The sequence below is a fragment of the Gorilla gorilla genome, chromosome 8, assembly GCF_029281585.2.
Source record: "Gorilla gorilla gorilla isolate KB3781 chromosome 8, NHGRI_mGorGor1-v2.1_pri, whole genome shotgun sequence".
Lineage (NCBI taxonomy): Eukaryota > Metazoa > Chordata > Mammalia > Primates > Hominidae > Gorilla > Gorilla gorilla.
In genome coordinates this window covers 124,590,448-124,609,338 of record NC_073232.2, presented here as the reverse complement: position 1 = coordinate 124,609,338, position 18,891 = coordinate 124,590,448, and the positions used below count along the sequence as shown (strand labels likewise).

General features: G+C 44.2%; 1 protein-coding gene across 1 annotated transcript in view; it reads left to right on the top strand.

The window, feature by feature from the left end:
• LOC101146677 (guanylate cyclase 2G-like) overlaps window positions 1–17,209 on the top strand; it is a 62,320-nt gene extending 45,111 nt beyond the window's left edge. Inside the window, 10 exon segments of the mRNA XM_055352038.2 lie at window positions 860–1,015; window positions 7,303–7,480; window positions 9,945–10,085; window positions 10,944–11,136; window positions 12,906–12,948; window positions 12,951–13,079; window positions 14,141–14,239; window positions 16,092–16,183; window positions 17,106–17,160; window positions 17,163–17,209. Coding sequence (XP_055208013.2) covers window positions 860–1,015; window positions 7,303–7,480; window positions 9,945–10,085; window positions 10,944–11,136; window positions 12,906–12,948; window positions 12,951–13,079; window positions 14,141–14,239; window positions 16,092–16,183; window positions 17,106–17,160; window positions 17,163–17,209 — 1,133 coding nt within the window.
• The last annotated feature ends 1,682 nt before the right edge of the window (window positions 17,210–18,891 follow it).

Genomic DNA, 18,891 nt, shown 5'->3' with positions numbered 1-18,891 from the left:
GTTCTAGTGATTCTTCTGCCTCGGCCCCCTGAGTAGCTGGGATTACAGATGTGTTCCACCATGCCCGGCTAATTTTTGTATTTTTATTTATTTTTATTATTTATTTATTTATTTGAGACAGAGTTTCGCTCTTGTTGCCCAGGCTAGAGTGCAATGGTGCGATCTTGGCTCACCACAACCTCCGCCTCCTGGGTTCAAGCGATTCTCCTGCCTCAGCCTCCCCAGGTGCTGGGATTACAGGTATGCACCACCACACCCGGCTAATTTTGTATTTTTAGGAGAGATGGGGTTCCTCCATGTTGGTCAGGCTGGTCTTGAACTCCTGACCTCAGGTGATCCACCTGCCTTGGCCGCCCAAAGTACTGGGATTATAGACGTGAGCCACCATGCCCAGCAATTTTTCTATTTTTAATAGAGGAGTTTCACCATGTTGGCCAGGCTGGTCTGGAACCCCTGACCTCAATTTATCCTCCCACCTCGGCCTCCCAAAGTGCTGGGATTACAGGCGTGAACTACGCCTGGCCTAAAATGGTTGATTTTATGTTCTATGAATCGTACCACAATTGTTTTTAAAAATAAAGGCAATACAGAGAAGGAACTTGAACATGAAAACCAAGTCTTGAGTAATTTTAGTCTTGAGTAAACCACCGTTAACATGTTAGCGCACATCCTTCCTGCTAATTTTCTCTATATTCACACACACGGACCCCTATTTGCTCTTCAAATCAGACAACATTGGGGCTGATGGCTCAGGGCTGGATGCCTTCCTTTCTCCTGTGCCCCAAAGGATGAAGAGGTGGCTTTTCCTGTTTTGCCTGGCAGTACCCTCACTCCATGCGGACATCCCATTCTTTTGCAGAGCTCTACTGGACTGCCCCAGAGCTGCTGCGGTTCCCGGAGATGCCCTGGTCGGGCACCCCACAAGGAGATGTTTACAGCTTCGCCATTCTGATGAGGGATCTGATCTACCATTGGGACCACGGGCCCTTTGATGACCTCCACGAGGCACCGGATGGTAAAGCGGGACAGCCTACTTGGGAGGTTTTGGTTGTGTGGGCTAGCTTTGAAATGCTGGTTTTTTTAATTAATTGTTTTATTAATATACAATTTATTCCATTATTTTTTATTGAAAAATTCATGCTCTTTCCCAGCAAGCAGTCTCAGAAAAAAATTAAAGAAAAATAAAAATTCATATTCTTTTTTTAAATTAGAAAATGAGTTGCATTTTGGTTACCAAAAAAATCAAGGGACCCCAAATTATATAACTTGTTTTGTTACAGCAGCCAGAGGGATCCTATTAGAAAATGAGGCAGATTATGTCACTTCTCTATCAGAAGCCTCCCCTGGCTTCCCATCTGGGGAGTGAAAACTAAGTCCTCCTCATGGCCTACAAGACCACCGAAGGCCTCGAAACCGTGCAACCTCTGCGGCCTTCTGGATTAGTTTCCTAGGGGGCCATAACAGTGACCACAAGCTTGGTGGCTTGAAACACCGATGTTTATTCCCTGGCAGTTCTAGAGGCCAGATGTCTAAAGTCAAGGCGTTGTCAAGGCTCTGCTCCCTCCAGAAGCTCTAGGGAAGGTTCCATTCTCTGCCTCTTCCAGCTGCAGGTGGCTGCCCCAGCATTCCTGGGTTTGTGGCCACATGGCCTCAACCTCTGTCTCCGTCTTCACATTACCTCCTCCTCTGTGTACTTATCCTGGCTGTGCCACTTATGAGGACATTTGTCATTGGATTTGGGGCCCACCCCTATAATCCAAGATGACCTCCTCATCCTGAGATCCTAAACTTAATTCTGTTTGCACATTTGGTTTATATCCCCTTTCCCAAATAAGGAAACATTTGTAGATTCTGGGGATTAGGATTTGGACATTTCCCTTTAGGAACCACGATTCAGCCCACTGCACCTTCCTACTGTCATCTCTTATGGCTCATTCCTTTCAGTCACATTGGCCACCTTCATGCGTCTCCAACATAGACAAATCCATAGAGACAGAATGCAGGTTGGTGGTGGTTACCAGGGGTTGGGAGTTGGGAGAACAGGGAGAAACTGCTTAATGAGCAAGGGGTTTACTTTGGAGTTGTAGAAATGTTTCTATCACTCTAGACACATTTCTACCCCAAACCCTGTGTGTGTACTGTTCCCTCTGCCGGGACACCTCTCGCCTCATATTCCTATGTACAAATTTGCCCCATTCTTTCTTAAGGGCTACAAAATTTTTCACTGTGAGAATATGCCATAAGTGGTACCTTGATACACATTTTGGAAATTGCTGCAATGAGCAGCTCTATATCTTTGCACACATGGTGAATGTTGTTTCAGGCTAGATTTCTAGCCATGAAATTGAGGAGATAAATATATTTTAACTATATTCAAAATCCATGGTAAATGCTGTTCAGTTGTCCACTTACAAAGGATATTTTCAGGCTTTTTTTTTGCTGGGTTGTCTCTTAATGGCTGATGCCTGGATCTCAGCCTGAGATTCTGATATCATTGGTTCGGGGTGCTGCCTCAGTGTCAGGGTTTCAAAGCTCCCGGGGTGATTGTAATATGTAGCAGCTCAGGCTGCTTGGAGAGAGGATACCAGTGTGTGTGTGTACACACATAAGTGTGAGTTTCTAAGTAAACTCAGCCCACTTTCTCTCTTGATTTTTTTTTCTTGCTTTGCCTACCATTTCTAGCCTATCCTCAGTGGTCTATCTCAAGCCTCAGCTTTAGATCATTATCTGTTACCTGGAGACTTTTTGAGTCAGAAGCCCACTGTGAGGATATGCAATTGCTTTTAGACCAGATTCCAGTTTCTAATTTCTGGCTAAATAAAGCAGAGGTGAGATTAATCCAAAAAGGGTAACTCAAAATCCAAGCGCATCTGACTTTGGCATCAAGCACCCACACAAATATTTCCAGACTGAGCCCAGGCAGGAGCCCACCCACAGTGCCTCAGCCCCTTCACCGCCTAGGTTTTGCCAGTTGGGATCTGTAAGGGAAGATACTGTGGACAATCAATGTATTTCCCCTTCGTTGTTGAGCTCACAAAATTAACTGAGAGCTGGCTACATGGGACTATGTATCCACAGGACTGCAACCAGGAAGAATACAGTGTATACCTAATTTATGGGCAAATGGTTCTTCAATTAACTTCTGACACTTTCCTATAAACAAAGCTTGTACTGGGAACTGAGTAGCTATTGATTCTCTGGACACGCAGGACCCACGGTTCTCAAACTGTGGTGGGCATCAGAATCACTGGGAGGCAGTTAAAACACAACATTGTTGGGTTCCACTCTTGGGGTTTCTTACTCAGTAGGTCTGGGGTGAAGTCTGAGAATGTGCATTTCCATCACCGTCCCAGGTGATGCTGATAAAGCCACAGCTTGAGAAGTACTGGCCTTGGTCCTTGTGGTCCTTGGACCAGCAGCATCAGCATCAGCTGGAAACGTGTCAGAAATGCACATTTTCAGGCCCTACTCCTGACCTGCTTCATTGGAAACTGTGGAGGAATTGGTCCAGAAATCTGTGTTTCAGCAAGCTCCCCAGCGATTCTGATGCACGTTGCCAAAGCAAATGAGCAACAGTGCTAACATGTCTAGTAGACGGTTAAAGATTATAGGATGGAAACAGCTGGTTAGAAGTTACTAGGTAATTCACACATGTGCTCTGAAGTGCAGACCCATGGGTCTGAATTTGCTCTCGAAGTCCTATGTCATTTTTCTGATTCTTTCATGCGTTTCTTAGAGCTAAATACAGAAAGCAGAAGATGCCATAGTAATTCAGTCACTGCTTTTGAAGCCATTGCTGTCTCATGTCTCAAATTGTACTTCATTTGGGAAGTAAAACACAATTTTCCAGAGTACTTTTTTTTTTTTTTTTTGAGATGGAATCTCTCTCTGTCACTCAGGCTGGAGTGTGATGGCGTGATCTCGGCTCACTGCAGCCTCTTCCTCCCGGGTTCAAGCAATTCTGCCTTGGCCTCCTGAGTAGCTAGGACTACAGGCATCCACCACCATGCCTGGCTAATTTTTGTATTTTTGGTAGAAGAGAGGGTTTCACCATGTTGGCCAGGCTGGTCTCAAACTCTTGACCTCAAGTGATCCGCCCACCTTGGGCTCCTAAAGTGCTGGGATTACAGGCGTGAGCCACCGCGCCTCCTAGAGTGCTTTTTAATGCACATACTTTCAGAATACTTTTAGACATTAAACATGTACACTTAAACAAGATGACATTTTATGCACAGTTTTGTAACCTGTATTTTTTTATTATATTAAACTAACAGTCATATATTATTCAGATTTCCTAGTTCTTACCTAATGTCCTTTTTCTGTCTCTGAACCCCATCCCGGGTACCACATTATATTTGGTTGTCATGTCTCCTTAAGCTTCTCTGGGAGAATTTCTCAGACTTTATTTTCAATGACCTTGACACTTTTGAGGAGTACTGGTCAGATACTTTGTAGTTCTTTCATGTGGAATTTGTCTGATTTGTTTTTCTTTTCTCATGGTTTTGCGTATATGTGTTTTGAAGGATGACTGCACAAGTAAATTGTCCTTTTCATTGATTATTGCTGTTGATGTTGACCTTGATCACTTGGCTGGGGAAGTGTTTGTCAATTTCTCCACCATAAAGTTACTCTGATTTCTCCCTTCCATACTTAGTCTAGGGAGAGAAATCTCTATGTGAAACCCACACTTATGAGTGAGGAGTTAGGCTGGGCGCGGTGGCTCACGCCTGTTATCCCCACATTGTGGGAGGCCGAGGAGGGCGAATCGCTTGAGCCCAGGAGTTTGAGACCAACCTGGGCACACGGGGAGATCCAGTCTTTACAAAAATACAAAAATTACCTGGACGTGGTAGCGTCCCAGCTACTCTGGAAGCTGAGGTGCGAGGATTGCTTGAGCCTGGGAGGCGGAGTAAAGATCCTGCCACTGCACTCCAGCCTGGGCAACAGAGACCCTGTCTCAAACAAAAAAAAAAAAAAAAAAGAGAGAGAGAAAAAGAAAAAAAAGGGTGGGAAGTTAGGTTCCACCTCTTTGAGGAGGGAATACTTGGAATTCTTCTCCGTGGGAGATTTGTCTACTGTGCCCATTCATTTATTTCTTCAAGTACTTAGGTCAGTATGGACTCATGGATATTTATTTTATACTTTGAGTTATAACTGAATCACTTTATTTATTTTGTGGCTTAAATTGTTCCAGTTTTGGCCATTCAGTTTCAGGTGGCTTCTGTGTCTCTTTGACATGTAGCCATCGCTGTGGTGTTTTGTCTTGTTTCTGTGTATTTCCTTACTTTCTGGTAAGACAAGAAAGTCTCATTTTGCATATCCCTGCGCCAGTGCTAGAAGCAACCAATTCTCTCCAACAAGCCCTGGCTGCTTTTGTTGGAGAAAGGTATTAGAAAGTTAGAGCTGACACTAGATATGCTCATTGCTACCAGAGTGTTGTTGCTTATGGGCCCTCTCAGTGGACAGAGTAGGGAAATGCGTGTGCATACTAACCCGTATGTATACATATCTCTATAACTACACATGCACCCATACACATATATCTGCATCTACATTAAACTAAACATGAGTTCCCATTGACGTCTCCAAATCTAACTCATCGCCATCACGGTTCATTGCAGTCTTCCCCATTACTTTTCTGTAAATTCCAACATTGAGATACTGGCTCCCACCATCCACCATCCATGTACTTTGTTCAATCCCTGTGTGTGTGTTCAGTGATTTTAGACTTGTTAATCTGCATGCCCATGAGAAACAGTTTTACCAACTAGAGTACGATGATTATGAATAGTTCCTTTTGCCTTTAGTCTTAGAAAGTTTCTAGTCATTTCACAAGCGATGTAGGTCAGCATTCTTTCTCACTCACCCCATTCAGTAAGGTTATGCCATATATTTGTAACACTGTTAGATTCTTTTATCGCTGTTTGCATTCTATCTTGGGGTTGCCTAATTTCCCAATTGGTATTTTTTAAAGTTTGCTTTCCTTAATGGCTTACTTTTGTGCTATTAAGCTCTATGGGTTTTGGTAAATACATAGTATTATCTATCCACCACTATAGTATCCTACAGAAAAGTTTCCTCATCCTAAAATTATCCCCTGCACCTAGTCAAAGCTCTCTGCTCCCCAAACTCTTGGAAAACACTGATTTGTTTTCTGTCTCTAAAATTTTGTCTTTTCTAGAATGTATATTTCCTTAATTTCTGGGAAAACAAGAAAGTCTCATTTTGCATATCTCCTGCCCCAGTGCTAGATGCAGTCAATTCTCCAAGAAGCCATGACTTCTTTTGTTGGAGAAAGGTATTAGAAAGTAAGCGGATAACGAGGTCAAGAGATCGAGACCATCCTGGCCAACATGGTGAAACCCCATCTCTACTAAAAGTACAAAAATTAGCTGGGCGTGGTGGCGCATGCCTGTAGTCCCAGCTACTGGGGAACCTAAGGCAGAAGAATCGCTTGAACCCAGGAGGCGGAGGTTGCAGTGAGCGGAGATCACACCACTGCACTCCAGCCTAGGCAATAGGGCCAGAGTCTATCTCAAAAAAAAAAAAAAAGAAAAGAAAAAAGAAAGAAAGAAAGAAATGATGCTAGATATGCCCACTGCTGCTTGCGTGTTGTTGCTTCTGGGGTGCCATGTAAATAGAATCATACAGTACACAGCCTTTTCTGACTGGTTTCTCTAACTTAGTAATAATGCATGTAAGACTTATCCATGTTGTTGCACACACAGTATTTTTATTTTTATGCCAAAACATGTATACATTGTTCTCAAAATATTATTTTCTTGACAACATCTGGTTAAGCAGAATGTTTAATAAATATCAGTAGGAGCCAGTGAAGAAGTGGGAAAAATTAGGTTTACAAAATCAGACAGAGAGGCAGGACATGATGGTAACATTTATTACGTGTTAAAATAGCATTTCTGCAAAATACTACAGAAAATTTAACAAAATTGCATGAAGCGTGCTTTGGGGGTTTCCAACACGAAATGCCTATACGTTCCTGAAATCATATAGAGATGTGCTTCTCCTCAAGCAAAGTTCTATTTTAAAAAATCTTGATTTGAAAACAAATTTATTAGGAGGGTGTTTGTTTATATGTTTTTCATTAGAATTATTCATTTTCCAGGCAGATTCTCAGAGTATTCCTATTAAAATATCCAGATTACTTTGGAATTCTAATCTGTTCTATTTATTTAAAAACTCAGTTTACAAATATAAGAGCACAATTACTATTGAAAATGAAGTGTAGTAAGTGGCACAAAGTTCTGATGTTTGGCTGTCTAAACCCAACATGAATTTCAGAAATCATCAACCGAATCAAAGACCCTGCAGCAGCAGTCCCACTGCAACCTTCCCTGCCTGAGGAGAAGGGCGATGAAAAGATCGTGGCCATGGTGAGGGTGTGTTGGGATGAATCTCTGGAGAAAAGACCCAGTTTCTCTTCCATCAAGAAAACTTTACGAGAGGCCAGTCCCAGAGGGTGAGTTAGATGTGCAACAGATATTTGCTCTCACTCAACCATTAGGATTTTAGAGCTGCTGGGCATGGTGGCTCATGCATGTAATCCCAGTGCTTTAGGAGGCTAAGGCAGGAGGATCCCTTGAGGCCAGGGGTTCAAGACCAGCCTGGGCAACATGGTGAGATTCTGTATCTATAAAAAATAAAATGAAATAAAAAATTAGCCAGGCGTGGTGGTGTGAGCATGTAGTTTGAGTTTCTTAGGGGGCTGAGAATTGCTTGAGCCCTGGAGGTCAAGGCTGCAGTGAGCTATGATTGTGCCACTGCACTCCAGCCTGGGTGACAGAATGAGACCCTGTTTCTAAAAAACAAAACAAAAAAAAATTAAATCTATATGGCTGTGATTGGTTCTATGTGACTCATTCCCTTCCTCCCTCCTCCCTTCCTCCCTTCCTCCCTTCCTCCCTTCCTCCCTTCCTCCTTTCCTCCCTTCCTTCCTCCCTTCCTTCCGTCCTTCCTTTCTTCCTTCCTCATACACTCACTCAGTGCTTACCATACACAAAACACTGTACTACATGCTGGTTACAGTGGAGTGAGAAATTTTTCCTTTATTTCATAAATGCCACAAAATGGATCAGATATTAATAATTCTACTGCCTTCTTTGTCTATCTCAAGTGTCACTAATCAATTAAGGCCATTGTTTCCAGGGAGTTTTGACATGGCTTCAGAGTCTTTTTCAAATCAGCATTCCAAGGGTTAGGCTAATCAATTTGGACTGGACTGTGGGATAAAAATTACTCACCACCCGTAGAGTAGGCTATGACTTAAGTTATGCATGCCTCTCCAACAACTTTCTCAAGAGTAGCTTCCTTTACACCAGATAATTGTATCATCTTTTAGTACATGAATTTAGGAAGACATGCCCATGTTAGAGGTAGCTTGAGTTGGTAGAAAGAGCCCCAGGCTAGGAATCAGGTGTCTACTCTTAATTTGGACCTTCAGCTATGCATTATTTAAAAAAAAAAAAAAACATTTTTTGGGGTCAGGGTCTCGCTCTGTTGCACAGGCTAGGGTGCAGTGGCATGATCTTGGCTCACTGCAATTTCTGCCTCCCGGCTTCAAGTGATTCTCATGCTTCAGCCTCCTGAGTAGCTAGGACTGCAGGTGTGTGCCACCATGCCTGGCTAATTTTTGTATTTTTAGTAGAGACAGGGTTTCGCTATGCTGGCCAGGCTGGTCTCAGACTCCTGACCTCAGGTGATCTGCCTGCCTTGAGCTCCCAAAGTGCTGAGATTACAGGCATGAGCCACTGTATCTGGCCTCAGCTATGCATTCTTAACACAATAGCCCTGGGTTCTGCATTTCCAAGCTCGTAATAGTTTTTAAATTTTAAAAATCATTTTTAAATGATTTTTAAAATTAACAAATGAGGCTGGGTGTGGTGACTCAAGCCTATAATCCCAGCACTTTGGGACGCCGTGGCAGGTGGATCACCTGAGATCAGGAGATTGAGACCAGGCTGACCAACATGGTAAAACCCCGTCTCTACTAAAAATACTAAAATTAGCTGGGCGTGATGGCACACACTTATAACTCCAGCTACTCAGGAGGCTGAGACAGGAGAATCACTTGAACCTGGGAGGTGGAGGTTGCTGTGAGCGGAAATTGCAGCACTGTACTCCAGCCTGGGTGACAGAGCAAGATGCCATCTCAAAAATGTAAAATAAAATAAAATTAAAATTAACAAGTGAAACATTGTTTATATTTATGGTATACCATGTGATGTTTCGGAATACGTGTACTGTGTAGTATGATTAAATCAAGGTAATTAACCTAAAGGTACATCTTAAGTAAGCTTAAGATACATCCCCATATTTTTTACTTAGAAAATATGGACCTCAATGTTATGACAAATCTATTTTCCTATGTGAGTCTAGGTCTCCTCATCTGAAGATGAGGAATTTAAATGAGTTCTCTGAAGACCCTTTGAAAACAAAGGACTAATAGAATCTAGAAGTGCCCCTTACATTAGACCGTCTGAAAAGAAAGGAATGACCCATCCTGAAATCTGCATTGTCAATGTCTGTTGGGAGGTGGGGAATGGGCCATTGAAGGCCACCATTTGTTGCGTGCCTGTGGCCCTGGACGTCACCCTAGACACTTTATGCATGTTATCTCCCTACATCCTCAGAACAACAACGTGATCGTATGTACATGAGGTACGCGTGATTATCTTCATTTTCCAAATGAGTAAAGCGAGGCTCAGAGAAATGAAGGAGGCAGCTTAGAGGGCTGATGAAAGGCAGGCTCTGTCCTGTCACGCGGCTGCAGTGCCATTGTCACTTCCCCAATGTCCGTTGGCAACCCTTAACTAGGACACCTGAAAGGCAAGAAATATTTTCCTGGAATGTGTAGTTGGAAGCTCTGTTCCACTGAGGCCCTAAGGGTCTTGGGAGAAAACATCAATGTCTGGTTTCTTTTAAAGCCATGTGAGCATACTGGCCAGTGTGTTGAACAAGCTGGAAGTGTATGCCAATTACCTGGAGGAAGTGGTGCAAGAGAGGACCAGCCAGCTGACTGCAGAGAAGAGGAAGGTGGAGAAGCTTCTGTCCACCAAAGTGCCCAGGTATTCGGAAGCATTGGGGCCTTGAAGCTGCGGCATCACCATCTAGCAGCCCCAGATAGGGGGGATTATTTCCATGATTATTTTTCTAAGAGAATGTCAGGTTCTTCTAAAAGGGGTCAGGCATTTTTTTTGTGCAGTTTGGTACACCTGTAAAGGCAGATAGAGGCAAACTCTCCTGAATCCATAGAAATAGAGGCTGTAGTCGGTCTTTTACGTGGAGGGTGGTGGATGCAGCAACAGGAGAGTAGCCACTAGATGGCGCCCTCGTTTCACGAGTCCGACTAATTGCTACCTCCCCTGTATTTGATTGTAGGTCCAAAACCTCCACACGGTTTAATATGTACCTGTGGCTTCACATTCAAATATTGCTTCATTTTTGGTTCTGCTTCTATATGTTCACTCTCTCAACACTTGGCAGAAGTATTTGCTGTTAAAATTCCCGTGCGCTTCTTGCATGTCTAGACCAAAGAAGCGGGGGCAGGGATTTTTAATGAGATTGGTTGACTGAAATGAAATTGATTTGTGGATTGGTGAATGATTATATTCCCTTCCACAACCGCAGAGTCTTTACACCCTAACTCTATAACCAATATACATAAAGAAAATCCTTTTTGTAAAGGCGTTATGTGACCCTCTCTCCTACTCCCCCACAATTTATACACGTCAATTAAAATATCTCTTTAGAGAGAATGCAACTGGAGAAGTGGATGTTAAAAGAATTCCTCTAGAAAATGAATTTTGTTAACCAAAAGCTTAGCCGTTGAAGCAAAAGGACCAATGAGGACAACTTTGCAGGAGTCTGTAGGAGATGAGATGAATAAGATCCCATTCAAAAATGATCCGTTTCTCTGGTTTCAGCTTCATTGGAGAACAATTCCTAGCCGGAAGGCCCGTGGAACCAGAACATTTCGAGTCTGTGACAATCTTTTTATCTGACATTGTTGAATTCACAAAGCTGTGTTCTCTCAGCTCCCCTTTGCAAGTCGTCAAGCTCCTCAATGACCTGTCCAGTTTATTCGATCACATCATCACAACTTATGATGTTTGTAAGGTGAGATGCCTCATCCTGACTGTGCGATCACGTGTGCTCCTTGCGGGCTGTCTCCGGGGCATGATGGAGAATGGAAGTGATTCCAGACATCAGCCAGGAGGAAGCTCCATTTCAGTCTATGTCACTTCACGGCAGAAACTCAATATTTTATTTCTGTTTGTTTTCTTGGAAAAGGTCTTGATTAGTCACAGATGTATGTGCTTGTCAAAACTCACCAGTTTCCTCTGTTTCCTTCCATTATTTTATCTCACAGTAAACACTTTTTAAAAAGAGGCATTGACCTTCCACTGGCTAATTCCTTCCCGTCTTTCCTAAATACATTTCCTTCAGAGGCAGAGAGGCTCCTGTTTACTGTCCTTCAAAGGTTGTCCTTGGATCTTGTGTGGGTCTCACCTCTGTTGTCCTGATCCTTAGCAATTAAGAGTGAAGAAAGATTTCCAATTTTAGACTATCAGACTTGTGGCTAAAAAGGGGGCAGCAACAATTCCCTGCCGGGTGCTACTGTGGGAGATAGAAGGACACGGTCACCTAGAGTGAAAACCATTTTTGATGAGGAAAACAGAAATGTTTTGGCTCTTCAGGACTGCTGGGTGGTGGTGGTGATGAGGGCTGCTTTCTGTGTGTTCTGACTCTTTAGAAGGGGTCAGCTCATGACTCCAGGGACAGTACCGTGTGCCTGTGCTCATACATGCCTGGTGGGCAGCCACAAGTGCACCAGCACTGATGCACCAGCACTGACCACAATCCCAGGGCCCTGTCTCTGCCTGTGGACTGGGGATAGTGAGATTTGGGAGACAGTGTGGTCATATGGTCACATATCTCAGTGACACAGTGACACGTCTTCAATGTTTATCTCCCAGTGTTCCCCACAAATGATGCCTCTGTTCAAAGGTGAAAGAAAGGATGGTATAGATAACCTTTAAGAGTAGATCACGCACACCCAACAAAATCAGAACCTGCCCTGCTTAGGAGGATATCTTCTGGGATTTTCCTCTTAGTATTACCTTCTCAGTTGTGTTTTGCTTGAGCTCATATTAAAACTTAGTTTGTATTTCTAAAGGACGTTATCATGGTGGGGAGAGGAAACCCGGAAGCAGGTGAGGCTTGTCGACTAGTTGAGTTTGCGTAATTTCAGGGTCACCAGGACAGAGGTGTTGTTACTGTCTGGCTAATGCCTGAAATTCAGCCTTTACCACATCATCTTTGGATTCTGCTAAAATGCAAATGTATCTGGAAAGGGCTGTAACTTTAAGCTTCTACTTGTCATTTATTTCTCTCTTGTGAATGACAGATCTGAAAGCTGATTTTATTAGGAGGATGGAGGGGGAAGAGGACAGACAGGCAGATACATACATTATATATATATAATGTGTGTATATATAATATTGGGTGAGATGGTCTCTGCTTGACGGATCCACCTCACCCTTCAAGGTTGACTCTAGGAGCATACTGCTCCCTGTCTCACTGGTTCTGAATTTGGGCTGGGGAAATATAGTCACCACTACTGTTGGATTTCAGAGGAGGAAACAGTGACTGTGGGGAGGGAGGCTTGGGGAAGGAGGGTGAGGGGGGCTTTGTGGAAGAGCCATGACAAGGGCAGGAACTGAAGAAATGCTGGAACTTGCATGGGGTGGAGGTCAGGGAGCGTGATGCGTCCAAACATGGGGCCTCAAGGTTGGGGACAAATGAGGGGCCTTAATCTCTGACCCCACCCCCACCCTTGGCCTTCCTCATGGAAAACAAAGGTCACTCTGTCACTTCGTTTTCAGGTTGAGACCATTGGAGACGCATACATGGTGGCTAGTGGACTCCCTACCGCAATGGAAGCCAGCATGTGGCTGAGATTGCCACCATGTCCCTGCACTTCCTCAGTGCCACCATCTGCTTCCAAATTGGGCACATGCCCCAGGAGAAGCTCCAGCTTTGGATTGGCCTCCACACAGGTAGACAAAACTGATGGCCTGATGGTCCAGGGATGGCAGCAGGTAGTTCCGGGTTCCACTCCTAGGTCCAAGGCTTTTAGGAACCTGGACATTGAACAGTAACATCTTTAGGGGAAATAAAAGATTGAATTGTCTCTGCATGTGTGTTTCTATTTAGCTAGGTTGCTTGGTAACAACAAGGACACACAATGGCTTCAATGTATTCAACCAAAAATAAGGACTGGGCACAGTGGCTCATGCCTGTAATCCTAGCAATTTGGGAGGCCGAGATGGGTGGATTGCCCGAGCTCAGGAGTTTGAGACCAACCTGGGCAACATGGTGAAACCCTGTCTGTACTAAAATACAGAAAACCAGCTGGGTGTGGTGGCAGGCACCTGTAATCTCAGCTACTCAGGAGGCTGAGGCGTGAGAATTGCTTGAACCTGAGAGGCAGATGTTGCAGTGAGCTGACATCGTGCCACTGCACTCCAGCCTGGGCAACAAAGCAAAACTCTGTCAAAAAAAAAAAAAAAAAAAGGAGGAGACCAAAACCCAAGATGGGTTCTATAGGGCTAATTTTCCTCCATGCCTTAGCATCAAATGCCCTTTGATATGCTCTGTGTTTGCTAACTCATGGGCATGTGATCTGTGCAGAAGTGGTCCATGCTTGGTTTCACGCTCTTTCTGTCACTGTCTGGAAATTCTTAATCATTTTTGCCCAGAGTGTCCTGTGTTTTCACTCTGCACCTGTTCCAGCAAATTTTGTAGCCAGTTATGCTACCTATCTTCCAAGGCTCAACAAAGATAAAACCCGATCCTCAGTCAGAATGAATTGCTCCCATGTTTGTACCACTATTGGCATTGTTCACAGCTCTAGTTTGCGAGTGACACGGTCATTTGATGATGTCGCTTTCCAGCAGGTGTTTGTGGGTTCTGTCGGTTTCCTTTCTGTAAACCCTAAAACCTATTGCCAATTTGCCCAAAGAGGGTGCATCACTACATTTGTTCATCTGATGCGCATCGTAGAGTCCAGCCTCGGGCAATGCAGAGCGGTTATGGCCTTTGGTTCTTCACTCTTTAGGTCCTGTGGTGGCTGGTGTGCTGGGGATTACCATGTCCAGATACTGTCTATTTGGAGACACTGTCAACATGGCATCCAGAATGGAGAGCAGCAGTTCACGTGGGTATCACTGACAACACTTTGTAAACACAATATTGTTATCTCCCTCCAGGCCCCTAGCTTTAACCAGGGGATACTTTTAGAAGATGCATTTGCTTTTTGCCTACTGTTTTCCATCTGGAGGTTAAGATCATTATCCACTTCAGGCAACACTGATCGCATGCTTTATAGACAGGGTTTTGTACTGTGCTCCTGTTAGAACCATGCAAATACACGTAGCCTCCTTTTTTCTATGACTTTCAGTCCTAAGCAATCACATGCACATATAATCACTTAAATGAGGAGCAGGAGTTGGAAAGCTTTTTCTTTTTATTGAGATGGAGTCTCACTGTGTTACCCAGGCTGGAGTGCAGTGGTGTGATCTTAGTTCATTGTGACCTCTGCCTCCTGGGTTCAAGCGATTCTCCTGCCTCAGCCTTCTGAGTAGCTGGGATTACAGGCATGCGCCACCAGGCCTGGCTAATATGTGTGTGTGTGTGTGTGTGTGTGTGTGTGTGTGTGTGTGTGTGTTTAGTAGAGACTGGGTTTCACCATGTTGGTCAGGCTTGTCTTGAACTCCTGACCTCAAGCGATCCACCCACTTCGGCCTCCCAAAGTGCTGGGATTAGCTGGCATGAACCACTGTGCCTGGCCCGGAAAACCTTTTCTATACAGGGCCAGACAGTAAATATTTCAGGCTTCAGGGGCCATAGAATCTTTGTTGCAACTACTTAACTGCTGTTGTAGCTTAAAAGCAGCAATAGACAATATGTCAATCAACAGGCATGGCCATGTTCCAATAAAGCTTTATTTGCAAACACAAGTAGTGGATTGGATTTGGCCCATAGGTGATAATCTGCCCTTCTCCGAGGTAGAGTATATTCTTGGTGGTACAGAAGAAATCTATAGCCAGGACCTCCAGGGAATATTACATTCTTTTGCTTTATAGTAATTTTATTGCATTACCATTGCCAGGCGCTCGTATGCCGTTTGTCAGATGAGACATGTAAAAAAGAATTACTCAGTGATGTCAGTTTCAAAAAGGCTTAGATGATTAACATTGTTTTATATTGTAAATGTTCCACATTATATAAAAACACATTCATTGTTTAAGTTAACCGAGTCTCAAACAAGAATTTTTTTTTTTTTTTTTTGAGATGGAGTTTCGCTCTTGTTGCCCAGGCTGGAGTGCAATGGCATGCTCTCGGCTCACTGCAACCTCCGCCTCCCGGGTTCAGCCTCCCCAGTAGCTGGGGTTACAGGCATCTGCCACCACGCCTGGATAATTTTTGTATTTTTAGCAGAGACGGGGTTTCACCATGTTGTCCAGGCTAGTCCCGAACTCCTGACATCACATGATCCACCCACCTTGGCCTCCCAAAGTGCTCAGATTACAGGCGTGAGCTACCACGCCCAGCATTCAAACAAGAATTTTAAACCTCTCTCTTATCTTGTAAGTAAAGGTTTTTAGGATAAACTTTGAAGCTAGAGCTGCTTATAAAGGATCTAGACCTGATTCTAATTGCATTTCTGGTTACAAACAACATTTTCAGTAAAATGTCCCAGCTGAGGAGCCCAGTGAACTGCCCTCCATGGGGATTACCTTGTATGCTGAATCAGTTCTGCCTTCTGTTTCCAAACTGAGTGCACTAAGGTTTTGAGCAGGACTCAACAACGATTGAGCAATGTCAGAATGGTTGAGAATCCCAACCTAAGAGTCCCAGACTTCAGAGAAGTTGTCTGTGATTTGCTTAATGAAAAGTCCTGGTGATCAGAGAATTCAAGCAGTGTAGGTTCCCTCTCCAAAGCAGCCCCTACCCCACTGACACTCCACTGACAAGTTGATAACTAAGCAGTGACTGGTTTATGGCAGCTCTCCGGATTCATGTCTCTCAGAGCACTGCAAGCACCCTGGTGGCATTGGGAGGGTACGATTTGCAAAAGAGAGGCACCATTCCAGTCAAGGTAAGACCAGGCCAACCATGCCCCGCCTGCCCCGTTTGGGTCTCTGATAGAGACATCGAGGAACTTAGCGGGATGGATGCATCTCCATGGAGTGATGCAGGGAGACCTCTAAGGTTCCCCTGGAGGCACTCATGACTGCCAGATCTTCTTCCTTCAGAGGAGAAGAAGTTCCCTCAAATGATCAAAGGTGGAATCTTCAACAGAAAACACCTTAACTCCCAGCTAAACCAACCCCTTAGGGAATGCTTTCTTTTTTTCTTTTCTCTCTTTTTTTTTTTTTGGCTACAAATGGTCCCCTAGCTTCCTCTTGAACACCCCAGTCCAGAAAAAGAAGTAGAAGGGAAGGCAGTGGCATCGACTCCCCAGTTTTGCTTTGCCTGGCCTTGGCATTCTGTATTCAATCAACTGACTTCAGTAAGAGGAAGACTTTTCTAGAAGGCGGCATTTAGACATAGCTTGGAACCCATTCCTGCTACTGACCAGCTGTCTGAGTTTGAGGGCTTGTTTTTGTTATCTGCAAAATGGGGGTGGTGATAATACCGTCCTTGAAGGGTGGATGTGAGGAGTAAATGTGGACATGGATGTGAGGCGCTTCACTGGGTGTCCCACTCATACTAAGAGTGCAATAGATTTTATTATTATTTTTAAAAGATTTTCTTTGCAACAAGCTTTAGTCTCTGTGGACTGTCACCCCCTAGGACATTGCTGCCTGGCCATGCAGGCTTATCAGCAAAGCCCAAGAAAATCAGTAAGATTTTATCTGTAAGGAGGCCTTTTGCTTGTGGAGGGAGGGAGCTCCCACTGTCCCAGCAAGTAAGACAGACCTCAGCCATCTGCCCAGAGGCCATGCATTACAGGCAGCCCACCAGCCCCACCCCAACCCTGCCAGCGATTCCCCAGGGCCTTCCTTTGCCTCCCACAGGGCAAAGGAGAGCAAACAACTTTCTGGTTGAAAGATAAAGAAGGCTTCACTCTTCCACTCCCGAATTTACTGAGGAAAAAGCCAAAGTCCTAGAGATATTGTGAGGTGAGTATTTTCTTTCAAGATGTTTGTGGAGTCACATGAAAGTCTTTGGGGACCCTTCTTCAAGATGCAGTCAATATCCCATTTAAGAGGTGTGGTTCTGGGGCATCGATCCAGTCTCCCACTAGGGGGAGCCATCTAGCTGGTCCCCTCTTCCACCTCCAGGTGTTTGCTGCCAGCCTGTGCCTCCAGCAAATGCAGATTTGGAGGAGCTGAAGATGGTGAACTCATTTCCTGGTGTGCCAGGGCTGGCTTGTGGCTCTCAGCCCTGTGCAACTGCCCTAGCTGCCAGATATTTACAGCCCATTAACTTGAGAATTTGCAGTGAACCCAGTTTCATTCTGCAGGAGGGGAAAGTGGAGAGGATGAAGCCTGTCTTTCTTGTGCAAGATGCCTGCTCTCTAACCTTTGGTGCTGATTTTCCTTATCAGCTAATCAGCTTGCAAGGAGATAGGAGCTCATATCTGACAGCATCTTGAGAATGTGTTCAGGAAAAAAAGCTCTAAGGCATGAGCAGCCCCTGAAATCCAGCAGGGCCGAGGCTATTTCAAGCAGTCAGGCCCTCTGCAGTTATTGGAAAGCCTGGTTCTGAGCCCTGAGTTACTGTGAGTGGAGCAGCTCCCAAATGCATAATGCCCTCTTCCCGATGTATTGCCTAATTTCCTATTCACCGAGCAAAAACTCCTGCAGTCAAGGCTTGAATGTTAAGTAGAATTTCTCAGTCATTTATGAAGAGTTTAATTTAAAAAAAGTTCCAGTAGACAAAGACAAACCCATCCATTCCTGCTATGATGGTTTTCCCTTCTACATAATGAATAGGATTCCATGTTGTTTTATTGAGTGGATCTTTTAATAGATTTACTGAACCACTAATGCATTTATAGTACTTCTTTCTTCATCTCTTGCAACTCCTCACATCCAGATATCTTTCATGTGGTTGCTCCTGAATCTGGCAGAGCAATTTGAATGAAATATTGTGTTTGAGACCTTTTCCTGTTGAACTTCCCATGACAGAAGGAGCAAAAAACAATGAGACCAGAAATAGTTTCTTTCTTGCTGGGTCTCTGAGCTGCCTTTGCTGAGATACTTTTGAGACCTGTATGGGAAATAAACTACTTTTTGGCTTATTGAAGGCTTTTAATACCAAATTATATAAAAGATTTGGTGGAATTCTTGCCTTTCTTTAGGAAGAGGGACACAAAAGCACTTTCACTTCCCAAATAATCCAGTCTTCACTGGGATCCTAAGCATTTCCATTACGAGTATTTTGCTTCTGCCCAGAGAGGGAAGACTGAATTCTACATCCATCACACACTCTGTTTTCTATATGAAAATTCTGTTTTCATTGTGGTAGGCTTCGCTCCTCCCCAGAGGCCTTAAGCATTGGGGACTGAAGGCTTTAGACTGACACTTAAAAGGAGAGAAGGCAGAAGGCATTTATGTGAAGAGGAGAGGAAGGCTTTCTCCTGCTACTTTAGCATGGAGACAGTAAGCCAAATTTATCTTCTCATTCCCCATAACTCCTTTTCTTGAGATAATGGCTCTGGATCCCAAACACCTTGCTCAACCATGAAAGGAAACAAGGCCACCTCTGCTATGAGTCCTCCTAGAGAGCTAGGATAGTCCCCATCCATCCATCCATCCATCTATACATCCATCCATCCACCCATCTATCCATCCATCC